The sequence below is a fragment of the Poecilia latipinna genome, unplaced genomic scaffold (genome assembly GCF_001443285.1).
Source record: "Poecilia latipinna isolate Pla-1442-1.1 unplaced genomic scaffold, P_latipinna-1.0 Scaffold394, whole genome shotgun sequence".
Taxonomy (NCBI): Eukaryota; Metazoa; Chordata; class Actinopteri; order Cyprinodontiformes; family Poeciliidae; genus Poecilia; species Poecilia latipinna.
In genome coordinates, this window is record NW_015113010.1 from 121913 (window position 1) to 147992 (window position 26080).

General features: G+C 39.7%; 1 protein-coding gene across 5 annotated transcripts in view; it reads left to right on the plus strand.

The window, feature by feature from the left end:
• ofcc1 (orofacial cleft 1 candidate 1) overlaps nucleotides 1-26080 on the plus strand; it is an 88978-nt gene that overhangs the window by 43428 nt on the left and 19470 nt on the right. For all 5 annotated transcript variants that reach the window (XM_015037111.1, XM_015037112.1, XM_015037114.1 and 2 more), the window contains 4 exons: nucleotides 11601-11858; nucleotides 15068-15320; nucleotides 15745-15908; nucleotides 18874-19033. In XM_015037111.1, the coding sequence (XP_014892597.1) occupies nucleotides 11601-11858; nucleotides 15068-15320; nucleotides 15745-15908; nucleotides 18874-19033 (835 nt within the window). The remainder of the gene's footprint in view (nucleotides 1-11600; nucleotides 11859-15067; nucleotides 15321-15744; nucleotides 15909-18873; nucleotides 19034-26080) is intronic.

The window sequence follows — 26080 nt, forward strand, 5'->3', positions numbered from 1 at the left end:
TTTCATTTTAATTTAAAAAATGAAAAACAAATAGACCAGAGAATTTCAAACAACTTTGGTCATGTTCATCTGAAGCACCAAGGCAAGGGGCATCAAAACAGCCCAAAAGTGAAATAGTCTATTTCAACTCCAAAGTCACAGGTATTTGTTTTTCATTTGAACTCCCAACTAAATTAAGGGGAGGAGAGGGAGACTCTGTATGTGCAAGAGGAACGTAAAGCAAATTCTCCCGGGAGATTTCGGAGTACCCTTGTTTCTGCATTTCTGGGAGTTTGTAATTTATAGCTGCTGGTCACATATTAAACAAGATCAGAGACTACTCCCTGACATCTTCTGAACATACTCAGGGAATTCGAATGATTACCAGCGTATCCTGCCAACAAATGACGACACAGGGACTGTCTTGGGGGCGAGGGGGGTTGTGGAGGCAGGGGGGGGGGGGTAAAAGCGAATACAAAACGAGCACAGAAGCCGAGCAGACTGCACACAAAGGGACACAATTAAATGGTTTTCACGATTATTCATAGTGCTGCTTTTTTTTTTTTTTTACCTCTGAGCAGTCGTCGGCTGGGGGAGACGAGACGCTTGCTGTCAGTTATACATACGAGTTGTATTGAGTAAGAACTTCAGCTTTTCCCCCGATGCCCTGTGAAGGTGCTGCAGCTATTGATTTCATCTTTGCGAGCACTCACTTTACAGTAACTCTGAGCTAAAAGCTCCTCCTTGCCCTCACCTAATCAGACTATTAGAAGGGTACAGTGCAAGTGTTAAATTTTTACAACCAAGGCAGAGACACTGCAGTATGAAACTCAAACCGTTTAACCGTAATTCCCCCGTGTTGCTTGAATTGCTGTGGGCTTCTCTGCGACTGCAGGGCTCACAGATATCTGGACAAAAGATTTATTTATTTCTTTTAATGAATTCATTTTATGTCTTTATTTGCTGTCATTTTATCACCGTTTGTTTTGGCATTGTCCGTGTGTCTATGCTTTTTTTTTTCTTCTTTTTTCTTTGAGCGTGCATATGAGAGTGTTTGCTTGTGTTTATGTGCTCTGTATATATTGTCTACACGAGTGCACAGGATGTGCACACACACACGTCTGCATATTCATGTGCTTTAAGTGCAAAGCGGATTCATACAGCAGTGATTGAGGGATCTTACTGCCATCTATTGAGCCGCACGAGGCTTAGCTCATCGGTATTTTTATGGGGCATCCTGACACAAATGTGCAAATCAGTGGCTAATGCATAATTAAGCAAACACATGGAAACGCGGAGATTCGGATCAGATAGCGCGCAGATGACAGAAATGCGGTAAGATAATGCATTTCTATAAAAGTCAGAGTGGGGACTTCATTCTGCTTGTAAAATAAATGTGCAGGGATGTATTGAGCTTTAATATGCACTGTAGAACCCCATGAAATATTTATGCAAGGGAATAATTTTATTGAAACTGGCCAAACAATAGTTCTAGTTTAGATAAGGAAGCAAATACTTTGTGTGCTGTGAAAATAAAGACATATGACACAAAACTGATAAAAGTGACTATCTCCGAGTAGTCTTTTTCCTTTATTTTGTCATGCAAGGATCTTAAACTTCAGCATATTTTATCAGAGCAACCAACATAAAGTATCATAATGTGTAATTGTAAAGAGGAAGGAAAATTAAATGTGGTTTTCAAAATTTTTTTGCAAATAAAGATTTCAACAACTCCCCTTTATGATTCCCCTCCCTCCCCAAATACTATTCTGCCGTATTAAAGAAACCAAATCACTACAAAGAGAGGCCCATGGTAATTCTGGAGAAGCTGCAGACAATCAGAGTTTAGGTGGGAGGAATTGTTGCTATCGAAAAAAGCCGCAAGAGAACAAAATAAATACATGAAAGAAGGCGTTCAGTTCAAGTCATTTTGAATTCAGGTTATGTTTATACTTCAGATTGCTCTGGTCAAATGAAGCTAATGTTGTTTTCTTGGTTCGTTGGCTTACATGCAAACTACTGTGTGTGGTCAAAACTAATACTCTAAACCCACCATGGCCAAAGTGAAAAATAACGGTCTTAGCATCATGATGTGGGGATGCTGTTATTTGGCAGAATCAAGAAAGTTGGTCAAAGTTGCTGTGGAGATGGATGGAGCTAAATACAAGCAGGATGGCAACGAGGCAAACCGACTTCATGTTTTGGATCTAAAGCTGATGGAAATTTTGTGGCAAGACTTGGAAGCTCAAATTGACTTCGAAGTTCCTAGATGTGCAAATCTGGAAGAGCCAAACCTCAAAATGATCAGAGCTAGCTGCAGCAGAAAACTGTTCTACAAAATAGAACAAATGGGCCCGAATGCAAACACAAGCCACACTTTTAAGATTTTTATTCCTAAAAAAAACAACAAAAAAGTGAAAATCCTCTATAATTTTTTTTCCCCACACATTTTACAATGATGGACTTCTTTGTGATGGTCGGACATATAAGATCCCAAGTTCAATTTACTGAATATTTTAGTTGGTCTGTGACAGTATACAACATGTTTAAGGGGTCTATTTGTCCCTCTGAACAATGTTGTTCAAGATCAGCTTATGTCAACTTATGAATGCTTTTCATATTTCAAGGTCTAAGTTTCTTATCCCCGAGGCACAACAATTAGCCTAAAAAGAAAAAAAAAAAAAGGCTTGTGTTGAAAGCCTTGATAACACGTCTAATCCATTAAGTCCAACTTCAAAGAATAACATACAGCACCTTTTACTGCAAGTATTGACACACACAAAGTCAATTCTGGTCAGATGAAAAAGGGGAAAAATATAAAAATAAGTCAAGAATGATCCATTCTTTTTGGTTAAAAATACCATGCCGCTGTTATCCAATTGAACATGCATGAGAGATTTCTGCAGACCTTCCAGCCTATTTGATGTTGGCATGTGTAACTTAACTGGCATTTTTTCCTGTTTTTTTTTTTTTCTTCCCCACCCCGAATGTTTCCCAGAATAATCAAAGCACTTAGCTCAATACAGTTGCTGTTATTGATTTCAGCGTTTTGGTACTTTTGTAAGAATCTAAACATACTCGGACTCAGATAGTTTGCCAGCATATCAGGATTTTTTTTGGCTCTCTGAGTTTGACTAAAATCTTTTTAAAAGTAATTACCTGAAGAAATTCTCACATCTTTACTTTGTTTTTTGTTTTTTTTCTTTTGGTCCACTGTACATCACTGTACCTAACCTTCATCCATCAGAGCTTTCCAGTCGATTAGCTTTGCATTGTATCCCACCAATGTCACCGAACTATTTCTTTTTTTCCTCCTCTGGTTTGAGGAGAGAAAACCTGTTTTAATCAAAGTCATTCTCACATAGCAATTAGATCTAATTAGTCCAATTACCAAGATTCTAATTACATTAAAATATACCCCCTAAATCTCATATCAATTATAGTATGTGTGACGTGTCCTGGTCTGGAGACAGGAAAAGACAATGAGTAGAGACAAGAGCTTGGCGGAAGCTACAGAAAGAGGAGCGTCCTCGTCCTCCAGAGGACACGCGGCGGCAGGCTCCATTAGTCCCAAAAGCGTGAATTAGAAGACAACGTGGCCAAATGGGGATAAAAGTCACGTAACCTTTATTCAACTCTTGCCTATTCTGAACAATTTCGTCACAGACTGTGATGCTATGATTAGTTACATCCTTGTTTTTCCGTCTCGGTTGGATTGGTTGTGAATCGCTAGGAAAAGTTTTGGAATTTAATCTGACTGATGCTGCAGAAGTTCAGTGGCGTCAGAGTACCTTGCAGCACGCACCGCTACACACACAAAGTCCAACAGATCGACGCAGCGCGCGTCTGTTCTGGTGCGGTGTGACTCTTTAGGTGTACCAGTGAGAACACACGCGTTATACACACGCATGTTCTTGCTGTGGAGTCACAAGGAACACACTGACCTAATTTCCCCCCACTTAGCTCGCCTCGTTGGGGACCAGCGTTCCTCTCCACCCGTTTCCCCCGACTGAGCCTATCGGAGCGCTCCCCTCAGTTTGTGTCTCTGGCTCTCTGTCACTCTGTGCCCTCCATCTGTTTTAGTCTGTATCCATGCATACATACAAGATAAGAAACAAAGTGAGCAGTCACTATGCTCGCAGGTGCTTGCATTGTACTTTTAGTGGATCGGCATCGTGTGCCTTGTATTGAATCTGCGTTTTTTGTTTTTTTTGTTTTTCTGAATAAAAATCCAAAATACTTGGAGAGAACGTGAAGAAGGAATCACCAAAGTCATGCTGTCAATCTGCTCTGGTTCACAGCTCAGAGGCAAGGGTCAAGTATTTCCACTGTAACGCTGGTAGGAGAGGTGGATAAAGACAACATAAAGACAATCTTGGTCACCTCTGAGGCTCCACTGCTTCCCAGTGCTCTTTCCTTTGCTGAGGGGGCAGAAACTCGTGCGCTTGTCTGCGCGCCCAGCTACGTGTGCATATGTGTGAAACCGAGGCCCCTGGCTACCTCGGCCTGGGTGCACATGCCAGGGTTTTTTTTTTTTTTTTCTTGTGGCCAGACTTGCCCTGGGTCAACTCAGGCCTCTCAGACATACACACACATACAAAGTCAACATGCTGTTTCCTTTATGGAAAGTAGGACTGTCAGCTCCCTGACAAGCCAACGCCAAATGATTGGTTAATCTGCTGCGAGGTGGGTGTCTGCTGAGAGCTGGCTCCGGTCCCATTGGTGGTCTCGGTCAAGTCAGTGTGTTTCCCACTGACATGTAAGAATGAGTGAAAGACATCGGATGGAGAAAGATGACAGAAACTATTTGTAGGGGTGCGTGATAAATAATAAATCACTTCCGAAGAATCCAAAAAATATATATATAGACACAACGCATTCTGTCTTCTGCATTAAAGTGTGAACCGTTTGGAAAATGTGGTGGTATTATCTGACAGGTGGCTTTCATGACATAACTAACAAATTATAGAATCATGCATAATCAAGATGTGACATCAATTTCAGCTTATAGATTCAAAACAGAAATATGGTTGAGTGTAACTCACTCCAACAGTAATGCAATGAAATGAAATTATAAACTCAAAAAATGGAAGAGCATGTTGAAGTGTTCAAAGAAAAATCTCAAAACTGTGGCTTACATATGATTTTAGCTCCCCATATGCTGACGAAACAACCATGAAAGATAAAGCTGTGGAGAGGCAGGGTTATGTCATCTTATGGTCTAAGCTGCAAATTGGACGAGCCCCCACTTTAAGGTTTGAGTTCTTACAAGGGAGGACAAGTTTCGTTAGTGGGGAGTGACATCAAGGTGTTCAAAGCATATGAAGCTTTTAACATTTCTTAGGAGTTCATCATCCAACAAAGGACAGAGATTAACACAGCTGCAAATATACCAAAAAAAAAAAAAAAAAGATTGCCACATGAACTGAGTGCCAGGGAATGACGGTACTGATCCCATGGCTATGCTGATGGCGCTGTAGAGATCCACAGTGTGGATGATAATCTGTTGACAGTGGAACTGTTAGCCACATGCTCCAAAAGTCTGGGCTAAGAACGGCAAAAAGACATCCAATACTGTAGTAAAAATTTCATAAGACCATTTTCAATTTTAAAGGCACCTGAAAGGAGGTGCTGTGTCCACATGAAGCTGAAAAGGAAAGTTTTTGTCTTGTGTGGCAGGAAACTATGGCAACACAAACACCGTTCCCAACTCAAAACATACAGACAACAGCATGATGTTGTGGGGATTCTTACTGTAAGCACAGGCACCTCACAGTAAGAAGGTTCTGGTTTCTTCAGATATTTTGACTTTCTTAGACATCTCAACTATATGCATGATGGCTTTACTGGTCTTTCTGAAGGAATTTTGAGTGTGTATGGTTACTTGTCCTGTGTGTCTCCTGCGACGGACTAATGATCTGTCCTGTCACGCAAGTTTAAGCTGGATGCTCTCACGTGGCAAAAATCCTCACACATAACCCCCCCCCCCCCAACCATTCAGCTATTTCCACACAATCTTAAAAATATATATATATTTTTAAAACTGACTGAACATCTTAGCTAACCGTTTCCTAATTATTTTTCTTTTCCCATCTCAGCGCCCCCTGCTAATCCCAACTTTATCTCGCTGTCTCTGCCTCTAATTTTCTCAAATTTTCTCTCTCCGTCATTCCTCTATTTCTCTGGTGACGAAGTCCTGCAGTTATGAGGCAAGGTCAGAGGAGTAAAATCCATTTAAATACTGATGCAACTCTCAGGTGGCCAATACTCAGCTTCTGCAGCATCCCTCCCTGAGCACCTCACCCAATTCGATAAATGAATAGATTTCTGTAAAAAAAAACAAAAAAAAAACATATATATATATATATGTTTTTTGTTTTTTTCCTTTGCCGTTTACAAATCATTTAATGTTATACCCATCGACTGACATCATTATTTGCGCATTTTCTTTAAAAGAGGATTAATAGAGGATTTTACTGTTAGCTTTAGTAGCCGATCGTATGAGGAGTGCTTCGGATGTTCCAGCGTGTTTGTTGATCCCAGGTGCATCTGCTCCAGAAATGTTTCCTCCCTCATTTATAGCACACTAAGGGACCTGGCATTTCCACGGTTTAATTCCCTCTCATGCTAGGTCGGGGGCTCAATAAAAACACCACATGTTGCTCGGCAATGAAACAGCTACTTCATGAGCGGTTCCAAGGTGTCTGAGGAGGGCCAAAAACATGTTTTCAAGGAAATTTATTACAAAACAGTCACAACTTTTAAACATTTAATCATGATGAAGACTATTTTATGTGAAGCTATATCAGAGGACCGACGTAGGACTGAGCCGAGGCTGAACTCGTGGCTCGACTCGACTTCCCCCTTATGAGCTTGTCTGGATGTGAAATCAACTTTTTCACTGCCAGTGTTGTAGAAAAACAAAACTGTGGAAACATGATTGTAAAAATGGCAGCCTCATTATGAAGTAGGTTAACAGTTAAGTGAATATAGTGCATATTGCCAGCAAAAAAGTTTGGAAAGTAAGAAAAAAAAAACAAAACAAAAAAAAAAAAACTAATTTAGTTTCATTGTTGTGTTTCTTAGGATTAGTTCAGCTCTCTTACTTCATTTTATTGCTTTCTGCATTATAATGCTCCACTGTGACTCTGCCATCTATTATGTATGTATGGAGTAAATACAAGCTCTATGTGCCACTGGTTATTTGTGTCAATTCACTTGTTGCTTTCTGACCTGGGTGCTGAAAAGGTTACTTAAAACAATACTAAATAGTCCAACACCAGAGTTGAAAAATACCTTTGCAACCATATATGTTAAAATGGCTTCTTCTCAAATTTTCTCTTAAAATGTACCTGTAGCTTTACAATCGATGTGAAACTGTGTGAAATATGACATTTTTGAGCTTTATAACACATTAAAATGCTATTCCCTCATGATAAGCATACTATGATTGCATAAATGGATGCTTCAGGAATCTTTGAATCTCCCATTTCAGCCATTCAAGCCCCCTAAATGCTCTCACAACGTGCCGCCCATTTCCACAAACTCAGCCCAACGTCTCAAAATCTTAAAGCAAAATAAAAGCTGAGATTTTTTTTTTTTTTTAAGTGACTCTGGGTGAACCAATCCAACGCATCAATGTTATATCTAGTCAGATGAATCATGTAAGTAAAATTAAAATGATCCTATGCCTAAATAAAAATAATAATAAAAAAGAAAAACAATAGTTTAATCTCCTCTGAAATCCACAATAAAAAAACGTATTGCTCCTTGTGGAAAACAAAGACTCACTGTGAATGTTCACACATAATTCAGAAAGAACCAGATTGTACAACCACCAGAGGACAGATTAAATAAACACTTTATCAGTATTTTTGTTAAATGAAATAAAAAAAAAAATGCCATTGCATCTTCAGTCCCATCTACAGACGGCTAAGATAATCGCACTTGTATTAATCACCACAACGTTTATGCATCTGGGCTACTTTGAAAACAATTCAGTTATCTATTAATCTTTTAAGTCTTTTTAATCACTTTAGATTTTTATTTTTATTATTATTATTATCATATTTCTCAGTTTCCCCAACAGCAAGACATTATTCAGTTGTGTGCGAAAGGTCGGATCGCTTTTGGAACATTTATTACCGTCACCGGCTAAAGCGGAGAAAGTGCCAGAACAATCCCAGGCCTCAAAATAAAGGGATGAGTTTAATACTTTAAGTGGTCCTTCACTGAAAGGTTTAGTTCAGAAGAGATCTGCAGGTTACCTTCACTTACCCTCAGGCTTAACTGTGCAATTTGAAAAAGTAACTCTACTGTATTCTTCCAGTTCCCCGCCCTTCCTTCTATTATTACCCATGCCATTTAAGACTTGTCCATACTTGCAATTCACTTAGTGCTATTTTTAAAGGTAGTGCTCCAGTTTTGTTGTCTTGCCATTCAACCATTAGGGGCGGGAACCTGAGAGAACCAGTTCAAGGGACGCTCTCCTTCTTCCAGATTCACAAAAAAATAAATCTGATTTACATGCCGTGACACATTCAGGAGAGAATGACTCCTGTTTGAAATGACATGGGAAGAAACATTGATAAGAGAATAAGGAAACAGCTTTTAGCCTCAATTTCACAGAAGCACCTACAGTAAGAAAAAAAAAGAAGAAAAAAAGCTGCATTATACACCAGTCAATGCCAATTTATGCGTTTTTGTTTCATCAGTGTGTCTGTATGTCATGCAGAGGACGAGCTGTTATGTTTCAGTGAAACGTCCTTTATTCCCGCAAGATGAAATTCCTACACATCCGCCATCCGTTCCTGTTTCTTTTCCTGCGTAGTATTTTGCAACTGAAGCCGCAATTGTGAACAAAATTTAGAGGAGACAACAGATTCCCATCATCCCACCAGCTTCCTTCAGAGGATGCCACAGCACAAACGCGTCTAAAAATATTCCCCTTTCACGCACCACCAATGTCTTCATTATGTGAACGACGGACGTCAGGTTGTGTTTGGTGTCTGTATTTAATGACAGTTGACAGGGTAGCATCTTGCCTGTGTCTGAGGCAAACACTGCTTGTTTTTTTTTTTGTTTTTTTGCCCACATTGTAATTCCGCTTTTACCAACGTGGAGAAAGTGAAAGTAGTTGTAAGCCACGCTTGTGGTGCACTGTCGAAGCCATTACAGAGCAGCAAGGACCACACATTTAAAACGCCCGCGTCCTCTTTCCCGGTGGGGTTATTTATCGCTAACTTGTATGAAAACACACTTAACTTTAGGTTTGTGCAGAAAAAAAGTTTTCCGCAATACTAATTTTCGTTTTTATTTTTATATTCTGGGGAGTATATAAAATATAGGGGTAGTGGTGTTGGTTTCTTCCGAAAGCAGAGGAATTTCAAAGCATATATCTGGGTCCTTCATCTAATTCTTTATTAATGAAAAAAAAAAAAAAATAAAATAAATAATCAAATAAGTTCAGGCTTTTGTGTGATCCAAGTTAGACTAAGTTTACATTTAATGCATGTTTCAGTATGTAAATCAGACACAGGCTGGGGGAGTGGGGTTTGTTGTTGGCAAAGCGCAAAGAATTGCCTTCTTTAGAAAATAACTAATATCCTTTATACGATGTTTGATTCGGTAAACGAAGGCTCAGTTTTAGGTGAACCAATTAAAATCTCGACAGGTCTGTGCTGTTGTGAAGCGTCTGCATCATCTCTGTGCGAGTTTGTTTCGGCCAACCTGTGAATATTTATTAGCCCAAAACCGTTGACGAAGCGTTTTGTGAATAAACCTCCACTTCTCCCACACGGACTGCATGTTACGCCGCTGCTGTTGTAAGCATGCTTGAAGGAACTTCAACTCCAAGTAATTTAACACTTCAGAAAGTGTGCACATCTCACAGAGAAGAGCATATTAAAAAAACCACAAAAAAAAAAAAAAAGAGTAGCTTGTTTGAGAGTTGGCATTCTTGCACCGATTCGAGCAGGAAATAAAATGCAGTGCCTCATTTTGATGTAAGCCGAGCCTAATTATTTGGTAAAGGGGGGTGTGGGAGCAACACAATTGATTCTGTTTTTCGTCTTAAGGCGGTGTGTGATTTTTCCCAAGATGAGCACTACAAAGTGAATTCCAACTGTGCTCTGGGAGACAGTAGCGAGACACAGGGATGTCCACAGGCGCAGGCCCGCAGCCACGTTCTGCAGTGCTAACCAAGGCTGCACTGTAAACAAGCATTTTCTTGCAGTATTATAACTATCGTTGGTCAGATGATAGAGGTCCTCAAACATCCTCTTGTATTGGACGTGGTCAAGATTTACAGTAATTGGGTTTTCATATTTAAATTAACGGTAAAAATTCAACATTTCTGAATTAAGAGCAAAGTTAATTCCCTGCCCCTTTCAGCTTTTGGTGATTTTTTTTCTCATTTTTTTTTATATCTTTTTATATAATTGCTGTTTAAAGTTTCCTTTCCTTGTCTTCTCTGTCCTTTCCTTATCTACTGTCTCCGTTTCTCTCCTCCTCTTGCTTCACAGTGCTCCATCTGTGCCCTCTGTATGAAAGGGAATAGTTGAGCAGGCCTGACAAAGGGCGGCACAGAGGTGCTGAGGAAAGCTGAACATCGCTGGAAGGGATTCCTATGTGTGTGTGTGTGTGTGTGTGTGTTGTGCGTGAGGGAGAGATAGAGAGACTGCACCATTGTGTACATGCTTGAATGTGTGTCAATTTGCATACCAGACTTCCCTACCTTTAATGAAAGCTACAAAAAAAAAACCAACTTTGAATATTCAATGAATGGCAAAAACAATGAAGTGTGTTATTCACAAATTCACATTAGTAGATCCAACTGATACCTCAGTGCAATGTATACAGAGAATACAGCTCAATTGTCCTTTGTTCATCTGTTGCCATCGAATGCCAACATTAGGAACGTAGAAATAAAGGGACTTTTTATGAATCCTGTTTTTGCTTTCTAAGTTTTCAGTTTTCCAGTTTTCTCTTGTAACAAAAATAAATGATTTTTTTTTTTTTTTTAGAAAAACTTCTTATGCCAATTCTTAAGTATGAATCGGATCTGTCAAGCTGAACGTGTGTTTTTTCTTTCAAAGACCTTGGGAGCCTATTTCAGAGCATCTCTGATAAAAAAGTAATGCATTTCTTCCAAAATGTGTGGAAGAAATGGTTAACCCGACACAAAAATACTCAACTTCCATGTTCTTCTTGGCACACAGTTCTAAATCTTGTAGAAAACATTGTGGGGTGAGCTTAGAAAAGGAAGACTAAGAGTTCCTAGGAGTTTAGATGATACAGAAACACTGTGGACAGAGGATTGATCAAAGCTCTCCTTCTGCATGCTCAGACCTTCTAACATCACCTTAGAGGAAAAGACAAAATTCACCAATAGCGGTGGTTCAAATAATTGAGATTTTGTTAAAAATAAATATTCATAATTATGAGATCTTCTTTCCCCCCCTCACTGAATAAATGTACTTAGATTTCATATGCATGTATAATTTTTAAGGCCTTTTATGCACATTTAACAGGTATATAACAGTTGTAATACATGGTTAAAGCAACATATTCCCACATATTAATAAATTATAATTGTGTTTTTTTTTCTTCTTCTACATCAGATCATCACCGACCACACCGAGCTCCTGTCCCCCACGACTGTCGGATCGAGCCCGACTCGCCCTGCACTTGCTGCCGTCCGAGCTGGGCCTCCTGCCGTTGTCGTGGCAACAGCAACAACCGCGCAGACGCTGGCATGACTCCGTTCGGCAGCTCGGCCTCATTATTCTGCTGCTGGCTTTGATGTGGTTTGTGAGGCTTTACCTGCATTACTGCAGCCAGTGGCTCTACCTTCAGGCCATTGCTGTTCCTGTCAACAAGTGAGTTTGCCTCCTTTGATATGATCCCGCACACACACGTTGCTCACACAGCACACACACACACACACACACACACACACGCGGCGGGCAGACACACAAGGAAACACTGAGTGTGCCCCTGAAAATAAATGAGCAAAAAGGGGAAGACGATACAGGATGTACAGTAGATTACTGTAGAATACTGTAGCCTAATGGCCAATCACAAATTTGCACACCTTCACATACACACACACACACAGTATGAAAGCTCAGGGAAAAAAAAATGCTTGCAAAAGATGGATAACAAAATGAGAAGAGACAGAAAAATGTACCATAATCAAGTCTGTGTTTGTGAATGTACATATGTTAGCAAACCTGCACGCTGGATACACCCAAATCATCTGTTTGGAATCCCCCCTATTAACGTTTTAACAAGACTCGCTCAATATTAACATCCATTGCTGTGGGAGTTAGCTCATTGCACAGCTTTGAGTCCCAGAAGACTTTATTTAGAAGGAATTTATTGTTATTATTTGCTGTACAGCATTGATAATAAACAGCAATAAGACACCACAGAACTGTTAAATCACACTGCAACAACACATGGCCCTGATTTAGTTTATCACAATAAAAGAACGCTGCCCGCAAACAAGCATACAAGAGGGTTTTTATTACAATAACATGTTGGGGAAGGCATCATGTGTTAAATCATGGAAACTGACGGGAGAAGAAGAATGAGGAAAAAAAAAAAAAAAAAAAAAAAAACATGGCTGAGTGAGAAAAGAATAGACTGAGGGGGCAGATAGGAGGACTAGAAAAAAAAAGTGAAAACAGAGGGGGTCAACACTGGATGACAACTTCCACATGTCCAAATCAGCCACTCTACCTCCGAGCATGTTTCACTCCATGCAGTGGCCGGAGCTGGTAGTGGCCGCTGAGAGGGAGAGACACCGAGTGACAGTCGGCGTGGGCGGCGTGGTGACAGGAAACCCTCCCTTCGCCGACGCGTCTCTGGTGCCGTCGGAATCTCTTTTCTGTTTTCTCTTTCTGCCGCGATACGCTCGCGCGAATCGGTGCGCAGCTCAGTGCCGTGGCGTGCTGCGTTCAGCCTCGTTGTTCAAAACGGAATTTCAGGTGAGGGAATCGAAACCTGCTTGTCCTGCTTTCCGCATCTCTGCAGGTTGACAGGAAACACAAACGGCAACTTTCTTCTGCCCTGTTGTTAAGTGTATTTCATAACAGGATGCGATATTTTATGCTCTTAATAACTGGTATTAAATCTTATAACTACGTGACACTGATCCTTAGCTTGCCAAACTCACCACAGACTCCCACACACTCACACAGGCGCAGTTGGGTAGTAATGACTACCTCATATGCCAGAGTTACAGCTTCAGTGTGATTGCAGTCTGCAATGTTGCAAAATTCAAACTTTGCTCAAGGTTACTTCATTATGACAACCCCTTATTTTAATGCACTTTTTTTTTGTTCTAAACAGTTGGATTTTCAGAGTTTTGAGACAAAAGAGCAACAGGAATGTCCCTAAAAGTTGGAAACTGGACTGAGAATATCAGAGGTTGCCAAGCAACCCTGAATTCATTATCTAGTTTATCTGCAAGCTGCTGTCAATGACCTTTGCACTTTGGCTGTGCTCTGGCCTGTTTTGGAACCAAAGGCTTTCGTCCACTGCCGCCGTAAACCTGCAAAACCACAAGAATGCATCTAAAGGCCAGGTGAAATTGGACCTTTTGGGGATCCACAATAATGTGCTTTTTGTAGGTGAAGGACTGTAAGATATAGATTATATGATCAGCATAATAACTACTAACAGACGCAGTGAAAATCTTTCTGATTTAGAGTTGTAAAGGGTGACGCCTACCTCTAAAACCTGACATTTCCTTGTTCTCGGTGGGCGGGGCTAACTTGAGATCAGAACCTGATCCGTTCCAACCCTACAGGCACAGTGGGTCTTTACGCCGCCTTTGTAGCCTGGGAAATGCCTTACAACATCTTCGTTTACTATTTGTAATTTTCTGGGATAAATTATTCCTCGGATCTAATCTGAAACTTCCAAGGCAAATAAAACACGCCGTGCATTTAAGTGTTAAAGGATATAAGAAGGCCATTTAAGACTGAAGTCAACCTGCAGCACAAGCAGCGACATTTCACTTCATATACTTTTTATTAGAAAGACAGAATCCCTTTCAGAGGTCTAAAAATAAATCTAAATTTATCTTACGAAGATCAATTTAAGAAACAAGTGCAGGTGTTTTCTGAAGATGTAAGCATGAGAAAATAGAAAGATTTGAATCAGTAACCCCCCCCCACCCCCAAGCTATGAACCAAAGTTTTCAAAAGGATACTTATATATGTTAAAAAAAAAGAATTACAACACTTTATAATAGAAATACATGCACACCTGTGTAAATATAAATTAGCTAACATTTCCTACATGCATCTCTGTCCACATTACATTTGTAATTCAAAATGCAATTTCCTAAGATAGATATTGTCCATTTAAATAATGGCAATAGTCTCGTTCCACTTTCACAGTAAGATTCAAATTAATCTCAAAATTGCATTGCTTTTTTTTACCCCCCCCCCAATCCCCCTTCACCCCTTCCTCGTCATCCTGTTAACTATGCATAGGCCTCCTTATTAAATTTTAAGATTTGACTCTGCATAAAGATTTGCCTGAAAAAAGAAAAAAAAACAAAAAAAAACAATGGAGCTCTTCTTCAGATTAATGGACAGAATCTGAGAGATGCTTGACTCTTGAAGCAAATCGGATGGAAATTAATGAGGAAAACTGGACCTGTCCCCGGCCACCACTGCTTTACCTCCTCCTGGCTGATGGGAAGATTAAGAAGCTCATGAGGCTTGCTGTAAATGGGGAGTCCAACTTTTCAAACGGGAACTTCTTTAAAAACCCCCATTTTTTTTTTTTTTTTTTTTTGTCAGCAAATACATCAGGTGACTTTGACATACATCTGAGCAATTCAAATATAATCTGATCGGAAGGAAATTGATTAACGTCCAAGACAATCATTGGCCAGCGAGGCTAGCAGCTAATAATAATTATTGTCGTCAAACTAATTAAGAACGACGGAATCAACTGCAAAACAATGTAACGCAGAGTGTGAGTTGCCAGAACCAGCTGGCCCTCAGCTGCAAAGTGTCACAAACACTGTTATGGTACATGCATATTGACACTTTCCTCTTCTCTTCAGATTTCACTTCCATGCACACACAGTGGATCTCGTCTACCAGAGCTCTTTGCTCCACACCCGAGAGGAGCTGGCAATGGTGGTGGTGGGTCCCCTGACCTTGAACGCTGTAACGTTCCTGCTGGTTCTGATCAGATGGGGCTGTCAGCTGATATTTGGCTCACTCCCTTCGTTCACGTCAAATTTTATCATGGCTCAGGGAGTGTGGACAGTCCTCGACCCCCTGGCAGTCTTTGCTGTGGACGCCGTCCTCGGGGTAAGTCACTTAAAAATAACTTGGACATTTGTGCACTTTAAATAGGAGTTCACTTTATCCTGGCAAAGTGACTTTAAATTATATTTTAAAAAAAGGAAGTAGGGGAAGGAATCTGTACAAGGTTAGATGGGTGTCTTTCTTTTATTTTTTTATTTTTTATTTTGGAAAACTTGGAAGGCTGGAATACCTCATTTGAGATTTAGCAATATGTAGTGTCTTAAATCACATCCTAAATACTGTTTTGCACTGAGAAAATAAATCCAAGATGTCTGATTTCACAATCTATTCTACAAATCTGTGAAACTCCATTGCATTCTGCGATCTGTACTCTGAACAAGGGCTCTTTTGTCTCGTAAATGTCCAGTCTGATCGTCTGGAATCCTTGATTTAGTTTGCCGTTTTCTTCAAAATGTCGTCTCTCAAGCGTCTGGCCTACAGTCCCGACACACCAGTAGGAGATGCAGCCAAGCTTTACTGGCACTTCTATCGAGCCGATGGGTCCGGTGCAGCGGGAGTGATCATCACTCTGTTCCTCTACGCGGTCCACTTCCTTCTCTCCATCACTATTCTCACTATTTACCTGCTCAGGTGAGATATGCTAAAAAAAACAAAACATTATCATTACACATATCATGTTATCATTTGACCTTTTTTTTTAAATTTCATCTCTTGGAAGAGCTTCAGTGAAATCTGAATTATGTTTCTCCTTCTAATCTGTTCTATAACCCAAGAAATGACCAAATGATGGATTAAAACTAACCAATAAAATAAAACAATAAACCCATTAATTTTTTTGTGTGTGTAGTTATATATTGTGTAGATTCGAAATGCAGACTTTTTTTCTTAAAGTAGAATGAACATGACTAAAATCTAAAAAATAAAAAATTCCGGCAACATGTCTTGATTCAATAAGTAGTTTTAGGTTTGCTTTGGTCTCTGATGAAATACCGAAACAGTGTTTTAAGAGTCAGTTGTTGTTCACTGATTACTTATTTAATGCTGCTCTCCTAAAAACAGAAGCAATAGCCAGTTTTTCATTTAAACTAATGAATTAAAGGCAGGTAAAAAAAAAAAAAAAGCATTTCAAAACATCCCTTGGTGTTCATCTGAGGACTTTTCTTCTCACATTCCTAACACTGTTAGGAATTTAACATGTAAGGAAATCCTTTTACTTTTCCAAGTAAATCGTTTGGCGATGTGTGGCTCGGGCGCCGTCTATTTTCTGGAGTCAGGAGGCTCATCAGCTAAATGGACAACATTAAAACAGCAGCAGAGAATAATGACTTCTGCCACTCAAACAGGTTTGTTGTGAATGTAGCCCATGAGGTTGGAACAAGGCTGATAATTTTATGGGATACAGTTTCGCTATTGGCTGCAACGAAGAGCCTCTGACACAGCCTTTGACCTATTTTTGAAAAAAAAAAGACCCTTAGGCTGTACATACAGATAGGACAGACTGTTATCCTCTGTTAATTACATTTAGGTTGTGTTTAGCCACGTTTTGATAAAAATAAATAAAATACATCCTTCATCTATGTTTTCTGTGAAACTCCATGAACGTTGATGAGACGGACCAGATTCATGTGTTAATGTTTGATGGAAAAGGAAGTATCAGTCGCTAAGTCTTCAAATTCCACGTGAAGTAAACCTCAGTCTTGACTTTAAGAGTTTATTACAGTTCACTTGAACACAATGTAGTAAGGCAGCTGCACCCAGCAGGAAAGATATTGTTATTTGGTGTTTTGGAATTTTGGAAACTTTCAAGCATCCAGAGTGATCTTTAATGCCAGATGGTGAGAGGACGATGATGGCACCAGAGCAGAAACACAAGTTGGTTCTGAAAAAGAAGAAAAAAAAAGTGCATCCTGTGACCTTGTACGACCTTCATTATCAGTTTGATCTCTGGCGATTCTGGTGCAGGAAACTGATGGATCAAAGGTGGCTCAGTTGGAGTTCATTCCACCTGTTTTCCCTTATGGCTAGGTCAGACATTCAGAACCACAAAATATCCACAAAGTCCTGTATTTAAATGTGAAATCGTAAGGAAAACTGATAGAATGTTTGATAAACTTAGAGTGGTAACACTTTATTCGACGGGGTGTGTATAAGACTGCCGTGGCACTGTCATAAACGTGTTATGAACATGAAGGAGTCTTCATGAATGTTTATGACTGTTGTCATGAAGTGTCATTTGGTAAATAATGACACTTTTAATGCAAAGTTGTACTAAAATTTCCATTAAAAGTGCATTAAAAGTGTCAACTTTGCACTAAAAGTGTCATTATTTACCAAATGACACTTCATGACAACAGTCATAAACATTCATGAAGACTCCTTCATGTTCATAACTAGTGCTATATGTTACACAGATCTTTAATGCTTCCAGATGCATTAACAATCTTTGAAACAGCTGTTTTATGCTTATTCACAAATGTGATCTAAAATATATTCTGCAATGTAACATGCATGTGTCCTACGGTGACCTTTGCACCTGAACCTCGTCACCCGGGTCCGACCCGCACGTTTAAGAACACTGCAGCGAAGTTCAGGGCTCCTCCGCCGCAGCGAAATTAATCTGTTTCGAGGAGCACGGAAGAAAAGACTGTGAGTTCCTTCAAGAAAGCGACCGCATAAATGAATGAGAAGCAAAATTCAAGTGTAGGATGAAAATGATTGTATGCTATTCCTGTGTCTGAGGTCAAGCTTCTACAAACATTCCTCTCCCAAGAGCGATGGGGAATAATGCTGAGTTCAAAGCTCTGTAGCAGCTCCTTGTGTAAAGCCTTGTCTCCTTGATGTTGTTTTTATTTGAGAGCTGATTACCCTTTGACAGACTAGAATCTCTGTGGAAGGGCACAAGGTCTCCCAGTTTTGATGGTCGGCCAAAGCATTTGTTTACAGACATGGTGTTTCTTTTTTAGAGGTTGGCTGCATGCAACCCGTATGTGTGTGTGTGCGTGTGTGTGCGTGTGCGTGTGTGTGTGGCGAAACAAAAATAACACTTTGGTTGTGTGCATTCATCTGGAGGTATCAATCAATATGCCTTCTGCTCTGCAGAACATTTTCTTGTGACTCAAGCCAGCCTCTCCAGACGCATGTACAATCGTTGCAACTGGGATCTTTAAAGCTCGGCATTAACACCGAAGAACATCCCAGGATCTGACTCCCACACGTTGAAAAAGATGTAAAACCATGCAGACACCCAGCCAAGCATGGACGCAGCTACAGTCGGCTTGTGTTAACAAAGCACTTCTTACTCAGAGGCCAATTTGTTTGATTCCTTTTGCTGCTTCTCTTGATGTATTAGACTTTAAAGAGCATCACCCATATGTGCTCTGCAATCAATAAAGATTTCAAGTGTTTTTGGATGTTTTTTTTTTTCTTGTCTTTTTTTTTTTTTAGTGAGAAACCCGGTCAGTCAGTCTGTTTTGGCAAAGTTGCCTTTTCTTCTTCGACTAGCATTCCTGTAGCACATGAGCTTTCGGAGGCCAAGTTCAGCAAATTTGGAATGACGTTACCTCGGTTTTCACTTCTTTCTCGACACACCTTCCAGATTCCACAACGATGGTCGCATGTTGGATGTCTACCAGCGACTCACTGCCAAAGAGGGCATGTATTTCCTGCCCGAAGACCTCGAGCTGTCAAACCAGGAACTCAGCTACATTGTCAAAAAGGCAGAGCAGTGGAGAGGCTTCAATGGAGAGAGACGAAAGGTGAGCTCATCACCAAGCGAGCCCTCTGCATTTTTTTTATTTTTTTTATTTTCAAAATAAATTCCTTGGAGACAACCTGGACAAAATACTGTTTTCTTAAAGTCAGAATGATCTGTAAGGTCATTAATACTAGGATGATTGGTTAGCTTGTGCAAAACAAGAAATCGTAAGCGCAGTAGGATAGAAAGTCTGTGATCCAAATGTCAATCTGAAGGCAGCTTACAGCTACTCTTACCGCAGCTGTAACCGTTGCGGTAGTTCAATATTCACTAGTAACTTTATAGGAGAAATTCCACATACCAGGACGTATAGCGTGGACTGGTTTCATGTCATTTCTTTAGTTACATGTGAGAATGCTGAGATCCATCTCAGAGGTCTTTAGTTTCATTCTAATTAGTACAAGATAATTACCAAAATAGAAACCCGACTAGCGCGCTGCCTGATTAGTCTATAAAAGCCCATTTTGGAAGATATTCCATTAAAGAAAGACCGCTCAATCAAAAACACAACGTGAACTCTGTGGATGCGTTACACCGGGCATGTCTTCGTGTCAGGCAGGGCAACTTCCCAGGATGTATATTCACTTGAAATTATGGCTGTCAGATGTTTGACAGCCCGGTAAAGGTCAGCTGTAATGTCATCGGGGGGGTTTAGTGGTGCCGAGCCTACAGATGATGTCAAATCTTTGCAACACTGAAAACGTGACTTAGAGAGATAAGGGAAATGGAATGAAGTGATCAAACTGCAGACACCTTTTAGTGTAATCTGTGGTATTTATATGGTGTTATAGAGGCTAAGGCTGAGCATGCTCATGGTATTCATGAAATTTGAACGTAACAGTGCTGTTTTTGACCAAAGGGACCAGCACTGAGTCCGTTGGACATTTGACAACCTATTAACCCAACCCAAGAGTAAACACAGGTTAGAATCTATGAGGCTCTTGGACAAAGCCTCAGTATTTCAAGGTGATGTTAGTAGTGCTATTTTTGTAGCGATCACCGGTTGAGAACATCCATGCCTGTCTATGCTTTGTACTGCACTCTGAGGTGTGTTATGTGCACACACCCCATGCAAAGATGCTTCAGAGTCTGTCTGGATTCCACAAGCAGAAGGTTAAAATAAATGTATTTTATTTTTTTTATTAACGTAAAATAAGATATTCTTAATTTGAACTTTAAAGTCAGGAATACGGTCTTTGTTACTCGAGAGCTGTGAACGTAAATTTCTGTAGTTTAGAACTGAACTTTAAGCTAGTTCAGTAAAAGTGCAAAACACTCTCATCCTAAGGGAGAAATACAATTGAAGATCTTGTTGTTGTTGTTTTTTTGTTTTTTGTTTTTTTACAATTTTTTATGTACGTTTGATATTTATATACATTTAAAATTCAGTTTCAGTTAACTAATTGAACGCTTCAAATGTACGGAAAAATCTGTGTGGAACAGAGATGTTTTTTGAAAGCCAACTAAACTAATAATGTGTCAGACCTGGATTTTTTTTTGTGTGTGTGTTAAAGCCTCTTATTAAGCAAACATCCCATTTAGCATCAGGGAAACGCTTGTTGTGGTACACTTCTTTATTATCCTTCCATTTACTGTATTCTTCCCTCCAAAGCAACAATTCCACCATTTGTCATATTGCACCTAATTTGCTGCTATTACTCTGATAAAATGCTAACACATTCTGTGCCATGATGAAAATTTAGGTTTATTACAGCTTAACATTTTCATATTATATAACTAGACAATATTTCATCAAAATAAGATAGGCCTTGCCATTATTTTATAATTATTGTCACAATTTCTTCTGCGCAAAAGGGTCACTTTCCTAACTCAGCAAAGACATATCCCTATTAAACTAATTTGCCTACATGCAAATTTCTGTCATTTTTCCCTCATTAACTATTTATCATAGACAGGGGGGGAAAAAATATATTCATGAAGGCAAGGAAAGGAGAAGCCCGACAGAGCCGAAACTAATATTTTGCAACTCTAATGATTTTTTGCATTCTTAATTAGATAGAATAAGGTTGATATGATTAGGTCAGGATGTAGTGTTTTTCATTAAAAATACATTTCAGAAACTGTATTCCAAGTGTGCCCTTGCAATTAAATAATGAATCTGGTGCATTCCTTATTACGGACCCAATTAATATCAGAGGCAAGGGCGTAATTTTAATAACAGTGGGCTACAAGGCCTTCATTAGCTCACTGAGAGAAAGGAGGGATGAGGAGGAGGAAAACAAGGTACTCTCAGGAACAGCTGCAGTCTGCAGCAGTGTATTTTATTTATTTTATTTTATTTTTTCCCAAGTCATTAACAATGCATTCCCAAAAGTGTAGCTTATGACATTTTTCACATCTACCATGTTGGGCAAACAAGCTCAAATATTGTCTCTGTTTTGGCTAATTTGATGACTGTTGTTAACTCAGAACAACTAAAAAGATTGATCAGTTTGAAATTCAAACTATTTTAAGGCTCGTCTGTTGAGCTTAAAAATGATTCAAGCTTAATACTTCGATATCACCATTTAGAAATAGATTATGAGACATGAGCATATCTATTCCAAATTAACTAGTAAAGTGTCATTTAATCGATTATAGTATAAATAAGTATAAAGACAAAATGCTGTGAGCTTGCTGCAAATATCATCCAGGGATGATATTTCATGATAGGTGCATCACTGGTTTGGAGGGCATGACTGAAAAGGCTCTAATTCACATTAGAAAAATCAAGATATTCACTTTGAGAAACCAAGGATTTCCAAGGTCAACCAAGTTTTTTGGCTCTGAAGTTTGATAACATTTGACCTTTAAAACTGTGACAAAAACAGAATGAAATGCAAAACGCCACAATAAAAAAAAACTACGTCTCGGGAGAATTGTCACAAAATGCCAAACATTTTGTGACAATTTTTATACCTTCATATAATTCATTAAGTCAAAATAAAATGTATTTGCAGTGTGCACAGCCACATGTTTTTCATCACGGCGCTAGTCTTACTTTTAACACTTTATTGCTTCTTTTTCTATTGCTGGCACATAATTAAACTCTGCCAAACAACATAAGAAGCAATTAGAATCAGATAAAACCTCACTTCCTGAATGTGCTGTGTTAAAACAAAGAACTCAGCAAAATCTCAGTATTTCTATATTTCCCTCCAGCTCTGGAGTAATAAAAGGGGGGAGAAAAAAAATGCATCCAATTACCAACCTTAAAATGTCCTGTTATTATCAAACTTGTTATTTTCATAAAGCAACTCTGAAATTTTAATTCTTGTATACTACAAATCATCTCAATGAGATACTTTCCCACACTTTTGGGTTGTGGGAAAAGCTTCCTTTAAATATGTACATATATCTGACAGGTAGAAATAAAATCAAAAACTCTCACTGATGCATCAAAGTTCATAAACTCATAATTTACCTACTTGTGTGCTTTTTCAATTGGACTTAGATTAAAAGGTCAAACCGTGGATTTACAGCTGAACGTGAGATTCCGTCAAACTCATAACATTGCCCAAGTTAAATTCTGAAGAAAATATTTTTTCCAGAAATTTTTAAATGTCTTTTGTTATGTTGCAATAAGCAGAAGCGATTAAGTTCAGTGTTTATCACTGCTTTAACACTTAAACTTTAAGACGAATAGATTGATGTGTGAAGGGAATTTGGAAAAACTGTAAAACCTATGACAATTTTTTATTTTATTTTTTTTACCCTTCTGTACTACCCTGGCTCTGTGGATGTAAGTGGCTCAGTTCAGCTTGGTAATGAGCCCCATTAATTATGTAAAGGCAGTGATGCAGATGGACCTAATTAATTGTCTCCTGTCACCCCGTTGATTACTGTACCTGCAAGGGAGGTGTTAATTTCTGTAATACTTGGGCAGGTATGCAAACTGTTTTGTTGGAGACACCGCTTTGACAATGACGGAGTGCAGCCCCACCAGCTTACCTGCTGCAGCTATCTTTGTGCTATTAATTCAAAGTTTCCTTTCGGTGGTGGTGATATTTTTATAATTGAAGGAGAAAGGCAGAGAGGGCGGCTGCATGGGAGGCCCTGGAGATGTTTTCTCAACTTGATTGCATCAACATTTTGAGTGCGTTTGCGCCGTTTGTCACTCTGTGTCTGGGTAATGGGGCACCAGCGGGCAAGTTTGGGAACACCCAAGGTGCTTTGCAACTGCAGCATGGTTGGAGGCGCGTAAACCTGTTGAGAGTCAAACAACACATGTTGGAATAGCAGTGATGAATTTACAGCCGCCCCCCCCCCCAACCCCCACCCCCCGGCTGCACTTTTTGGCAGCCCTGGTAAAGATGTGCCAAAAAACTTAAGCTAAGGTATGCCAAATGTAGCAATTGAATTAAGGATTTATATATATATATATATATATATATATATATATATATTTTTCTGTGAGCTTAAATCTACTTCTTTCACATATTTCATATGTGTTTATCAGAGCTACGAGAGGAGTTGCCATTCACAAAATGGTTAATCTAGGCAGAAACTAAGCATGTGGAAGTATAAAAAAAAGAAAAAAAAATTCCATCTCAATTAAGAAAATGCTGTGTTTTGACCAATTTTAATATTAGCAAAATGTCTACACAGCTACATGATCCAAGAACCCCTACATTGAGATTTTCATTACAATGGCTATACTCAAATATTCGTTTATAAGTCTTTCCCTGTGGATAATAGTCCTCGGCGCACCTGAATACAGACCACCTGAGATGCTTAGCTGAAACTTAAGTAACGGATGAAGAAGCACTGAGGAAGAAGGCAGGCGGACAAATTAGTGGGCTGTGAAAGGATACACAGGAACCGCTGTCATGTAACAAAAGAACCCCCAGCTCCTGAGCAGGAACCCATAACAGCAACACAGGAAAACAGTCAGAGAAAGAGCCAAGTGTTTCGTTTGCGCCGTGACGGTTTTCTAAGTCCAGAGGCGGCTAGCTTTGTGGTCAGTGTGCATGTAAGCGTGTCTCAGTAAGAGACGGCTTGTGAGTAATTATTGGGTTGAACATTGGCTCCCCAACCCTGGTAACCCCTTCCATAGAGCAATGTGGGCAGTGTGGCATTTAAATGTATGAGTGTTTTTTTTTTTTTTGTTTGTTTTTGTTTGTTTTTTGCATTGTTGTGCTTGGCTACATGCGTGTTGATGCAAACCTGCTCATGCACTCAGTTTGTGGATTCACCCAGTGCGTCTGTAGTCGAAATGCATATCGGTGTGTGCAATTATCTACATGCATACCTCTCTTCTGTCCTGCATGTGAATGTCACATTTGGGTTGGTCTTCAATTACATTACAGTGGAGATTTGCGTGCGTGCGTGCGTGCGTGCGTGCGTGCGTGCGTGCGTGCGTGCGTGCGTGCGTGCGTGCGTGCGTGCGGGTGGGTGGTGGACACTGCTGAGGGCCCAAAATGCCTGGGGGAATTGGAGGCAGTGACAGGAGCGACACAGCAGCAAGCACAGCAACCACACTCGGAGCATTAGGGAGCTCAATATGAGATATGACTGCAAAGACTACATGCCAGTGTTCCTGAAAAGGTCATAGACTTTCCTAGGCACTAATGTGTGAAAGGGGTGGACAGTGGCTTAATAAAAGAAAAGAAACAAGGGGGGGGGGAAACAGATCAAGTTCAAATGCATTTGCCTCTGTTGAAAGTTTTTATTGATAAAAAAATATGTTTGTGTGAGATTTTTATAGATTGTCAGTCTGCACTGAGAGCCCAGCTGACATTGCTCAAAAAAGTGGCAGAATGAAAAGAATTACAGTTAAGCCTCAAAATTATTCATACCTCTGGTTGATTCAGATTAAAAATGTAATTATTTTCATTCAAACTTGATTTTTCTTTCTACAAGGAAATTAGGTTTTTTATACTATTTGGTACCCCTGATTCATTTATGGAGTCAATATACTGTTTACTTGTAATTTTTGTTGGAACAATGAGTTATGTAAAATTTCTTTGTCATCAGTTCAACATTGTGATTTTTGGTTTAAGCCTTAGCCTATTTGTACTTTGTTCCCAATTTGGGAGCCTTGTCTCTGTGGTTTAAAAAAGATTTTAAAAACAGTCAGTCTAAACAAGGAAACATCCTGTTCGGGAGTCCGTAATGTATTCAATCTCCGAGTCAAATAAACGGATTCAGCATTATGTTTGACCATTTCGAGCACTTGTAGATCCATTAGTGCTGAAGAGCTTTCTCCTATAATTTCTTTATTAAGGGAAGCTTTTGCCCGTCAGCCATCAAAACGCAAGCAGCTGGTCGAGGTAAATTGACACCAGGTTTGCACCACTTTCAGGCACTTTTCCCTTTCTCACTCCTCTTCCTCCTCTTCCCATACAAGCTAAGTGCGGAAGAATTCGTACTTGTTTTCTTGCCAGCCCACAATATGACATAATATGACACAGATGGCTACAAATTGAACTGTCGAAGGGGGAAAAAAAATAAATAAAATTTAGGAAAGAAACAACACAGCGAAATAAGTCAACAAAACCCTGTAACACGTCCAGAGTTTTAACAGCTAAATCACCTGGGTCAGATCAGTGCAGCTCGCATAGAATGCTGTTAAGCCAAACATTTGGATGGATTACTGAGGGAAGCAAATTGATTTTATCACTTAAGAAATCTTCCAGAGGATGCAGCCCACTTGCTTAGATAAATACTTTGTGTACACACGTATTCCCCAACATACAAGAAGTTGTACAAACAGCCTCTGGCTCTAAAGAGGCTTTATTTTGATTTGACAGATCTGATGCTTTGTGACTGTCTGTCGTTAGTCAGTTATTTTCTACTCATTCCCTTCCTTTTCTTTAAAGAGCTTGACCTTGGCCGCTTCCTGTGGACCCCGAGGGGCCGAAGAAGTCCTGGCGATCATGACAGGTGTCGCGCCTTAACAGCCCCTCGTGACGTCTCAAGGACGGGATGGATATTTGGAGATTTCTTATTTTTCTATAAGGGGTTTTTACTTAGAACCTTAAAGAGGGGGGGGGGGGGGGGGGGGGCCTGGGGGGGGGGGGATTGGGCCACCCATGCAAAAGTAAAT